This window comes from Rhinoderma darwinii, chromosome 1 (genome assembly GCF_050947455.1).
Source record: "Rhinoderma darwinii isolate aRhiDar2 chromosome 1, aRhiDar2.hap1, whole genome shotgun sequence".
NCBI lineage: Eukaryota > Metazoa > Chordata > Amphibia > Anura > Rhinodermatidae > Rhinoderma > Rhinoderma darwinii.
The window spans coordinates 242,490,100-242,502,223 of NC_134687.1; the positions used below are offsets into that span (position 1 = coordinate 242,490,100).

The following is a 12,124-nucleotide window of genomic DNA, read 5'->3' on the forward strand; positions in this document are numbered from 1 at the left end:
GCTGAGCCGCTGTATCTAATCCTATCATCTGTGATACTGTCTGCTGAGCTGTGTATCTAATCCTATCATGTGTGATACTGTCTGCTGAGCCACTGTATCTAATCCTATTATGTTTGATACGGTCTGCTGAGCTGTGTATCTAATCCTATCATGTGTGATACTGTCTGCTGGGCCACAGTATCTAATCCTATCATGTGTGATACTGTCTGCTAAGCCACTTTATCTAATCCCATTATGTGTGATACTGTCTGCTGAGCCACTGTATCTAATCCCAATATGTGTGATACTGTCTGCTGAGCCACTCTATCTAATCCTATCATGTGTGATACTGTCTGCTGAGCCAATGTATCTAATCCTATCATGTGTGATACTGTCTGCTGGGGCTCTGTATCTAATCCTATCATGTGTGATACTGTCTGCTGAGCCAATGTATCCTATCCATAGTTTATAGGGTCGTAGTGCTATACACACACATTTTTTTTGGCGGACACATATGTATTGGGGCTATTTCCCCTGACATTTTAAGTCCTTAGTGATGCCCCGGCTGCTAGTGCTGCATTGTTGGGTCACCCAGCGATGCAACTGAAAGCTGCAGACTGTCGGCCATGAGAAGTTTGTGGGTGGGGGGGACCCAATAAGAACTTTTGCATCGGGGCCCATGAGCCTTTACCTATGCCCCTGATTATAGGTGTATGCAGTATATAGCGGTATTATATGTGAGTGTAGTATATAGCAGTATAATAGGTGTGCAGTGAATATAATGGTACTATATGTCTACAGTTATAGCAGTATTTTTTTTACAAACAATATGTAGTGGTATTATATGTCTACACACCTATAACACCGCTATATAATGTACAGAGTATAAAGTGATTTGATTAATTATACTTGCAGCATATGTTGGACTCTATATGTACAATATATGGCAGCATTTTATATATATATATATATATATATATATATATATATATATATATATATATAATACATATACAGTACATGGGGGTATTATTCAGTCACTATGTGTTATGGTGTGGCGGTATTATTCAGTAACAGTATGGTGGTATTATTCAGTAACTCTATGGGGGTATTATTCAGTCACTATGTGGTTATGGTGTGGTGGTATTATTCAGTAACAGTATGGGGGTATTATTCGGTCACTATGTGGTTATGGTGTGGCGGTATTATTCAGTATCAGTACGGGGGTATTATTCAGTCACTATGTGGTTATGGTGTGGTGGTATTATTCAGTATCAGTACGGGGGTATTATTCAGTCACTGTGGTTATGGTGTGGTGGTATTATTCAGTATCAGTACGGGGGTATTATTCAGTCACTATGTGGTTATGGTGTGGTGGTATTCAGTAACATTATGGGGGTAATATTCAGTCACTATGTGGTTATGATGTGGAGGTATTATTCAGTAACAGTGTGGAGGTATTATTCAGTAACAGTATGGGGGTAATATTCAGTCACTATGTGGTTATGGTGTGGTGGTATTATTCAGTAACATTATGGGGGGTATTATTCAGTCACTATGTGGTTATAGTGTGGTGGTATTATTCAGTAACAGTATGGGGTATTATTCAGTAACAGTATGGAGGTATTATTCAGTCACTATGTGGTTATGGTGTGGTGGTATTATTCAGTAACAGTATGTGGTATTATTCAGTAACAGTATGGGGGTATTATTCGGTCACTATGTGGTTATGGTGTTGGGGTATTATTCAGTAACAGTATGGGGGTATTATTCAGTTACAGTATGGGGGTATTATTCAATCACTATGTGGTTATGGTGTGGAGGTATTATTCAGTAACAGTATGGAGGTATTATTCAGTAACAGTATGGGTGTATTATTCAGTCACTATGTGGTTATGGTGTTGAGGTATTATTCAGTAACAGTATGGAGGTATTATTCAGTAACAGTATGTGGTATTATTCAGTCACTATGTGGTTATGGTGTTGGGGTATTATTCAGTAACAGTATGGGGGTATTATTCAGTCACTATGTGGTTATGGTGTGGAGGTATTATTCAGTAACAGTATGGAGGTATTATTCAGTAACAGTATGGCTGTATTATTCAGTCACTATGTGGTTATGGTGTTGGGGTATTATTCAGTAACAGTATGGGGGTATTATTCAGTAACAGTATGGGTGTATTATTCAGTCACTATGTGGTGTTGGTGTGGAGGTATTATTCAGTAACAGTATGGCTGTATTATTCAGTCACTATGTGGTTATGGTGTGGAGGTATTATTCAGTAACAGTATGAGGGTATTATTCAGTAACAGTATGGGGGTATTATTCAGAAACAGTATGGGGGTATTATTCAGTAACAGTATGGGGGTATTATTCAGTAACATTATGGGGTATTATTGGTAATGTTGGTCTTACAATCTATGTACATTACTGTGGTGGGGGCTGTGGAGAAGTGTGAGTGGCAGCAGATGATCAGGCTAAGAGACAGTCTGCAGAGTGGTATGTAATGTACTTTGACATGTAGGTGATACTTACGTGTGGGATGTGGGCCCATAACTTGTGTACAGCCCAGGGCCTAAGATCATATTAATCCAACAATGGCATCGAGCCAGCACAGGCAGACCACTACAATACAGCAGGTAGAGTAAAGAAACCAGCCCAGGACGTGCCGCTTCACAACAGTGCTAAGCGCGATCCGTCCTGGACTGGCCTGAATGTAATTGCAGAGAGTGACGCCGCAAATGAGACTGGCTGCTGAGGAGAGATATGGGGCAGTGCAGTGCAGACTGTACTGTTTGCACTGCACTGATTGGCAGTAAGAATAATTCTTTAAATATTTTCCATACTTCAAACAGCACTTTAAGGCCCTGTTCACACAGTGTTTTTTGCAGGAGGAAAATTCTGCCTCAAAATTCTGTTAGAGATTTTGAGGCAGATTTTGTCCCTTCCTGCACGTAGTTTGCCGCGTTTTTCGCCGCATTTTTCGCTGCGTTTTTCGCTTGCGCCCATTGCGTGCTACGGGCAAAAAACTCAGCGAAATACGCTTTCTCTGCCTCCCATTGATGTCAATGGGAGGTCAGAGGCGTAAACGCGTGAAGATAGGGCATGTCCCTTCTTTCTCGGGAGGCATTTTCGGCTGGTTTTTGACGAGTTTTGCGGAGCGGTTTCCGCGCCAAAAAACTTGTCAAAATACTCCATGTGAACAGGGCCTAACAAATAAACATCAAATGTTTTCCTATTTAAAAAATGTATATATTGCGTGTCTGTGTAAAGCTAGTAATATGAAAACTCCGATAGATTGGGGGGGGGCACTTTTTTATAGTTCGCCTCAGGCAGCAGAGGGGCTAGGTTCACCCCTGGCTGTGTAACACAGCCATCACCTGTTGTGTATGGACCGAGCTCAGCCCGTGAGCCCGCTCCATGCTTCCCCTTAACGGCTGCTGCGTACCAGTACGTGACAGGTCATTAAGGGGTTAAAACTGTAAATGTAGAAACATTGTGATTGGTGAATCTGTGCAGATCCCCCGTTCACATAGATCGCCGGCGTTGGCCCGCTATTCTGTGTCCATTGCCGGTGACTCGGGAGTGTTAGCTGTCGGGGAGAGCCGCTCTCCCGGTTCCCGTTGCACATTGTGACACACAGTGTGACCGGGAACATTTCAGTAACTGTATGTCCTCGTAACTTCCCGCGAGAACGTACAGTTACAGAGTCGTGCGGGTAGGGTTTAAAAATCCCTCATGTCAATGTTTTTTTTTCCGCTCAGCATTTACGCAGCATGTCGATGAGATTTGTTCAAATCTCATCCACTCTGCTGCTACTGTAATCTGCTGCAGATTTTCTAGTTGTTACGGAGGCATTCACACACAGTATAGAATCAGGTATCATAGTCAGGGATGGGCAAAGTTGTCAATTGCGGCCAGCAAGAGAAGGCGAAAACAATTCAGGTATTTGGTCAATGAGAACATCATAGGATAAGATATGAGGGAAGAAGAGAGAGGCCAGGAGAAATTTCAAAAGACTAGTACGTGTTTATGTGGAGTTGGGAGAGGAATCTGTCAGCTTGGCAAGTTTTAGACCTGCAGATATCTTATATGTTTTATTTAGGTATGTACTACTCCACAGATAAAACATTAATTACATAAAAACAGAAGAAAACTTGTGAAATGCTTTGAAAAATTATTCAATAAACATTCCCTTAAAACATATAACTGAAAAACATTCACCTCTTTAGTAAAGCCCATAACCAAGGCTCCATAACATGCATGAACCATTTAGGAGCATAACACATATAGTCAATATATAAATTTATTGTTCAAACAATAAAATAAAAGTTTCTAGTTAGTTATAGTTGCGTTCCAATGTTAACTGTGATGTTAGTATAAAGTTTGTGTCTAGTGTGTTTGATGACATCATACTTCAAGGAGCTAAGTCCATCCAAGTGCATGAATTGTGCTGCTTTATTTATCAGACCAAAACTAGAAAGAAAGGAAAAACAGACACACTAATCAATGTTGATGCACAAAATTGAAAATTGAAAACAAATTATACAGTATTGTACTGGTTCATATGTGTTCAGCTGCACAAGTCAAACCATATAATGTAAGTTTTCAAAGCAGATTTTAAAGGAACACTCTAGCACGGATCCTAAGAGGGCGGCGCACAACGCAAAGAACTCCAAAATAGAACTTGTGCACAGCCTCCTTAGGCTTATACTAGGCATAAGGCCCCCTGCACACGGTCGTAGACATGTTTACGGTCCGTGATTATGGCTCAGACGCCCACGGACTGTCACCCACATTTGCGAGCTATGCTCGCATTATAAAATATAGAAACACAGTCCGTTAATTAAAAAAATAGGACATGTTTTTTGCGGATCATTTCTACAGCCTTCCCGTAAATATTGTGGGCCATAGAAATGAATGGATCTGTATTTTGATCTGCAATTACTGATCCGTATATGCGGATCAAAATTCCGGTCATATTCATGGGGTCTAACACATTGTTTCAGTTTTTCCCCTTAATGAACAGGCCTTTTTGGGCGTTATTGACCAAGCACTATTGTTAGTTTTTACACAGCCACATTTCATGGCTTTTTCACTTTTCCGTCGACATAGCTGTATGAGGAATTGTTTTTTTGCAGGTCGAATTGTATTTTTCAATTGCACCATTCTTGGGTGCACATAGTATATTGATTAACTTTTATTAACTTTTTTTGGGAGGGAGTTAAATAAAAACTGTTATTCCTGCATCGTTTTTCGCGTTTTAATTTTACGGCATTCACAATGCGGCGTAAATAATATGTTACCTTTATTATATGGGAAATTACGATTACAGAAATGCTAAATATGTATAGTTTTTTTTATGTTTTACTACGTTTGCAGACTAAAAACTCTTTTAAAAAAATATATATTTGTTTTTGCATTGCCGCATTTCAAGAGCTGTAACTTTTTAATTTTTACTTCAGTAGATGTGGCCATATGTGTGCTTTTTTTTGTGGGACAAGGTGTAGTTTTCATTGGTACTATTTTGGGGTGAACAGGACTTATTGATTAACTTTAAAGAAAAATAAAAAAAGGAATTTTGCCGTTCACCCAGCAGTTTATTCAATGTGTTAACTTCATTGTTTGAGTTGTTACGATCATGGTGATAACATATATGTGTTTGTTTTTTTTACACTTTTACTAAATAAAACCATTTTTTATGGAAAAAAGTAGTTTTATTTTATTTTTTACTGCATAGCCTAATAGGCAGTTACTGAGGGCAGACATGGGGGCTGCTGAGAATCAAACGTGGCTGAAAGCTACACCAGGCTGCCGCTGTGAGAACATACCCTTATAATTTTCTAATGAAGTGCAATAAATGGAAAATAGTGTGGGCAGTGCATTTATACATACAGATGTAGCAAGGTTATCTTGACTCTGATAACTTGCTGCAGCGTGATAATACACAACAAAAGCCATTGAAAAGTCATTGAAAAAGTCAAGTAAGGCCGGGTTCCCACGTAGCGCAAACGCTGCAAAATTTCCGCAACGGAATTCTGTGGGGGATTTCCGCAGCATTTACAATAGCAGCAAAGTGGACGAGATTTTGAAAATCTCATGCCCGCGCTGCAAAAAGAAAAAAAACAGCGTAAATGTCAATTAATTGACCTACGGTGCGGAATTTAAATCTGCAGCATGTCAATTTATGCTGCGTTTTTGTTGATTTTCTATTGCGGGTTTTCCCCAATGAATTCAATGGGTGTGCAAAACCCGTAACAGAAAGCCAAGTGTTGCAACACCGCAAAAATCACAATTACATCACAAAATAATCATACTTGCCCAGAATGTCCTCCTTCTTCTCGCAGTCCGGCCTCCTGGGATGACGTTTCATCCCATGTAACCGCTGCAGCAGCACATGACCTGCAACGACATAGGAAGCCAGACTACGTGCAGAGAAGAGGGAGGGGGTAAGTATGAATGACTTTTTTTCACAGCACTGCTTTCCGCAGCGTAATTTCCATTCGAAAAAGCGCACCACAATGGTGCTACAGTTTCCAGGCCGGATACGCTGCACAGTTTTTACGCAGCGTATCCGACCCGTGGGAACCCGGCCTTAACCCCTTAACGCTCCAGGACATACTATTATGTCATGGTAAGTGCCTCGTTCGCGCTCCAGGATATAATAGTATGTCATGCATTAAACAGAGCGCCGCGCGCGCCGCGCGCGCCGCTCGCGTTCACGAGCTGTGACAGCCGCTGTTTCCGACAGCAGGCTATCACAGCTCAATGTGCCGGGACCAATCTAAATGGTCCCGCCTTCACGATCGCAGCTATTGGTTAGTTGCTGACCAACTGTCCAATAGCGGCGATCTGTGTCTAAACTTCCTCTCCCTGACATCACATCCGCCCTGAACGTCTCTGTTGGAGTTCGTGAGGCGTTCGGAGCGGTTGTGTGCAGGAAGAGAGAGAGAAAAAGTTAAAATAAAGTTAAAAAACAGACGTTTTTCAGCTACCCACTACCCACTACCCACTTCATCCACTACCCTCTCCTGTTCCCTTCCTTTTTGTGGTCCTTCCACATTTTTGATCAGTGATCTCGTATCACTGACCACTTGTTAGTCTTCAGGGACAAATTTTTGGGGAATATTTTTTTCTTTTTTTCTTTATAAAATATACAAAACTAAAAAAAAAATGTAAAAGTAAAAAAAAAAAAAAAGACACTTTAGAAAATTTAACTGGTTAGTTTAGGATTAGGGTTAGTTACTGTCAGGGAACAGTCAAAAAGCGTAGTTAGGTGTAGCGTCAGGGACTTCAGGGTCAGGAATCCGTCACCGTAGCTAGGTTTAGCGTTAGGGATCCATCACCGTAGTTAGGTTTAGCGTCAGGGAAGTTCACATAAAATCAAGTTAGGTTTAGCGTCAGGCTCCAGTCACCGTAGTTAGGTTTAGCGTCAGGAAAGCTCGGAATTATCTAGACAGGTTTAGTGTCAGGGAATCGTCGCCACAGTTAGGTTTAGTGTTAGGGACACTGGCGTAGCTATAGGGGTCGCAGCGGTCGCAATTGCGACCTGGCCCCGAAGCCAGGGGGGCCCACGGCCCCCCGCACCACATCAATAAAAAGTTACTATAGTTACTATAGTAACTCGGGCCGCGGGCTCCTGTTACTATAGTAACATACTTTACTTACCTTCCTGGTTCCGGATCGCAGCGGAGGTCCTGACGTCAGGCGCTGTGCGCAGCGCATGACGTCACAGCGCTATGCGCCGCGCACAGCATCGAGACGACAGAACTTCCGCCGCGGCCGAAGAGGAAGGTAAGCTTAGCCCTGACTGGCGGCGTCCGACTCCCGGGACCCGCCAATCAGCTGTTTTGAAGGGGCTGCAGCACTTGTACGAGAGCTGCTCCCCTTCATTCCTGTCACTTCATTCCGGTCACACTGTGAATCCGTGTCGGCGATTCACAGTGTGAGCGAGTAGTGAAATGAAGGGGAAGCAGCTCTCATACGAGTGCTGCGGCCCCTTCAAAACAGCTGATTTGCGGGTCCCGAGAGACACATCAGCTATTGATGGGCTATTCTGAGGATAGGCCATCAATGTTTAGGGACTGTACAACCCCTAAGCCTATGATGTAGCAGGCTTAGGGGGCCCATGAGACAGGCTCACAGATTGTGTGATCCTGTCTGCTGTGCCCTGTATCTAAGCCAATCACATGGTAGGCTTAGATACATGGCCCATGCGTGATCCTGTCTGCTGGGCCCTGTATCTAAGCCAATCACATGGTAGGCTTAGATACATGGCCCATGCGTGATCCTGTCTGCTGGGCCCTGTATCTAAGCCAATCACATGGTAGGCTTAGATACATGGCCCATGCGTGATCCTGTCTGCTGGGCCCTGTATCTAAGCCAATCACATGGTAGGCTTAGATACATGGCCCATGCGTGATCCTGTCTGCTGGGCCCTGTATCTAAGCCAATCACATGGTAGGCTTAGATACATGGCCCATGCGTGATCCTGTCTGCTGGGCCCTGTATCTAAGCCAATCACATGGTAGGCTTAGATACATGGCCCATGCGTGATCCTGTCTGCTGGGCCCTGTATCTAAGCCAATCACATGGTAGGCTTAGATACATGGCCCATGCGTGATCCTGTCTGCTGGGCCCCGTATCTAAGCCAATCACATGGTAGGCTTAGATACATGGCCCATGCGTGATCCTGTCTGCTGGGCCCTGTATCTAAGCCAATCACATGGTAGGCTTAGATACATGGCCCATGTGTGATCCTGTCTGATGGGCCCTGTATATAAACCTACCACACTGTAGGTTTAGATACAGGGCCCCAGCACACAGTAATCTTATACTGTATAAGATTACTGTCTGCTGGACCCTGTATCTAAGCCTACGTTGTGGTAGGCTTAGATACAGGGTCCCACAGACAGTATCACACATGGGCCCTGTATCTAAGCCTAACACACGTGTTACTAATCATTTTTTGTGTGTTTTCTTACAGGTTCGGTCGTTGGACTACGTCGGATTCCAGGACTACTTCGATGACAGCTTTTTTTTTTATTATCAATAAAATGGTTAATGAGGGCTGTGTGGGTTTTTTTTTTTATTTCAATAAAATGTCTTTGTGTTTTTTTTAAACTATATTACTACCGCCTTAGTAATGGCCGCCGGCTGATTGACAGCATCCATTGCTAAGGCGGGGCTTAGTGTTAGCCTGTGCAGAGGCGAACACTAACCCCCTTTATTACCCCCGCCACCAGGGGTGCTGGGAAGAGCCGGGTACGATCCAGTACCTGACCATCTGTAGCGATGGCCGGCTACTGGGGTGGCCGCAGGCTGGTAGTATCAGGAGGGGAAAGGCCAAAAACAGTGGCCCTTCCTACCCTGGTGATGCTAGGCTGCTGCTGCTTTATTGTATCTGGCTGGTTATGAAAAATGGGGGGAACACCACGTCATTTAAAAAAATAAAAAATAATTGGAAAGAACGATGTGGGGTCCCCCCCAATTTTCATAACCAGCCAGATACAACACAGCAGCAGCAGGCAGCATTACAAGGGTGGGAAGGGCCACTGTTTTTGGCCTTCCCCAGCCTAATACTACCAGCCTGCGGCCGCCCCGGTGCCTGCCCGTCACTACAGATGGTCGGGTACTGGTTCGTACCCGGCTCTTCCCAGTACTCCTGGTGGCGGTGGGTACCGGGGTAATAATGGGGGTTAGTGTAGCCTCTGCACCGGCTAACATTAAGCCCCGCCTTAGTAATGGAGGTTGTCAATCAGCCAGCGGCCATTACTAAGGCGGTGATAATAAAGTTTAAAAAGATACAAGCACATAGAAAAAATATTTTATTGAAATAAAAAAACACAACCCTCATTAACCATTTTATTGAGAATAAAAAAAACGCCGTCATTGAAGTCCTCGAATCCGAAGTCCAACAACCGAACCTGTAAAAAACCACAAACACACAAAAATAATCAGTAACACATAAAGAAGCAAAATTATTATTCTTACCTATCCTGGGTCCAGCGCTGGAGACGCAATGTCAGTGAGCTGGGCCTTGTATCTAATCCAATCATGTGTGATACTGTCTGCTGAGCTGTGTATCTAATCCAATCATGTGTGATACTGTCTGCTGGGCCCTGTATCTAATCGTATCTTGTGTGATACTGTCTGCTGAGCCACTGTATCTAATCCTATCATGTGTGATACTGTCTGCTGAGCCGCTGTATCTAAGTCTATCATGTGTGATACTGTCTGTTCAGCCACTGTATCTAATCCTATCATGTGTGATACTGTCTGCTGAGCCACTGTATCTAATCCTATCATGTGTAATACTGTCTGCTGGGCCCTATATCTAATCCTATCATGTGTGATACTGTCTGCTGAGCTACTATATCTAATCCTATCATGTGTAATACTGTCTGCTGGGCCCTATATCTAATCCTATCATGTGTGATACTGTCTGCTGAGCCACTGTATTAATCCTATCATGTGTGATACTGCCTTTTGAGCCACTGTATCTAATCCTATCATGTGTGATACTGTCTGCTGAGCCACTGTATCTAATCCTATCATGTGTGATACTGTCTGCTGAGCCACTGTATCTAATCCTATCCATAGTTTATAGGGTCGTAGTGCTATAGATATGCTATGCGGTCTCCTATACACACTTTTTTTGGGGCGGACACATATGTATTGGGGCTATTTCCCTGACATTTTAAGCCCTGAGGGTATGTTCACACGGCAGCGTCCGTTACGGCTGAAATTACGGGGCTGTTTTCAGGAGAAAACAGCACCGTAATTTCAGCCGTAAAGGCATGTGCAGGCGTCTTTCGCTGCGTCCATTACGGACGTAATTGGAGCTGTTTTTCTATGGAGTCCATGGAAAACGGCTCCATTTACGTCTGAAGAAGTGACAGGCACTTCTTTGACGCGAGCGTCATTTTACGCGCCGCCTTTTGACAGTGGCGCGTAAAAAAAAATGACCGTCGGCACAGAACATCGTAAGACCCATTCAAATGAATGGGCAGATGTTTGCCAACGCTTTTGAGCCGCATTTTCGGATGTAATTCAATGCTAAAACGCCCGAATTACGTCCGTAAATAGTGTGTGTGAACCCAGCCTTAGTGACGCCCCCGGCTGCTAGTGCTGCATTGTTGGGTCACTTAAGAGACCCAGCGATGCAGCTGAAAGCTGCGGACCGTCGGCCATGAGAAGTTTGCGGGGAGGGGGGGGCCCAGTAAGAATTTTTGCATCGGGGCCCATGAGCCTTTAGCTACGCCCCTGGTTAGGGAAGTTCACATAAAATCTAGTTAGGTTTAGTGTTAGGAACCCTCGCCCTAGTTAGTTTTAGTGTCAGGGAAGCCCACTTGTTCTCTAAAAACAAAACAAAATAAAACACGCTTTTGTGCTAGTTTAGGTAGCAGCTTATTGCTCCCAGTTTGAGATTTTTTTATTTTGTTTGCTGTATACTAAGCACAACAAACATGTCCCAAAGGACATTTAGTGCCGAAGAGGCATATTCATTTCTTGCCTCCGACACAGACTCGTCGGATGGTGAGACTCTATTTTATTTGTCGACCTCCTCATCCAGTGATGAAGAGGAGGGACCCCCTAGGAGACGCCCCAGGACCACCACCGCCACAGTTGAAACCCCCTCGACAAGTGGCCGTACAACAATTGATACCCCTGAGCGAAGTGACACCATTTGGTCGCCCACACCAGACCACTATGAACCCCAAATCCCTGAGTACACGGGCAGCCCAGGGATCAAATTTAACACGGCAGGGCTCAGTGAGATGGACTTTTTCAAGTTCTTTTTTACTGATGAGTTTATAGAAGTTATGGTGTCCCAGACAAATTTATATGCCCAACAATATATCACCAAGAACCCAAACTCATTTTATGCCCAATCCCAGAGGTGGACTCCTGTAGACGCAGCAGAGTTGGGCAAGTTCTGGGGACTTCACTTGAATATGGGGCTTCTGAAAAAGCCGTCCATTAGGACCTACTGGAGCACGGACATCCTATACCACACCCCGATGTACCGTATGGCCATATCCAGGATGTGTTATGAGGCAATACGTCGCTTCCTAAAATATACTGATAATGAGCAGTGCCCACCCCGAGATGACCCCAGTTTTGACCGTTTGTATAAACTGA

At 43.8% G+C, this 12,124-nt stretch overlaps 1 protein-coding gene across 1 annotated transcript in view; it reads right to left on the reverse strand.

The window, feature by feature from the left end:
* Window positions 1-4,323: 4,323 nt before the first annotated feature.
* The window catches only part of LOC142741878 (beta-1,4-galactosyltransferase 1-like), a 235,100-nt gene continuing 227,299 nt past the window's right edge, over window positions 4,324-12,124 (reverse strand). Inside the window, exon 6 of the mRNA XM_075851225.1 lies at window positions 4,324-4,456. Within this exon, the coding sequence (XP_075707340.1) occupies window positions 4,324-4,456 (133 nt within the window). The remainder of the gene's footprint in view (window positions 4,457-12,124) is intronic.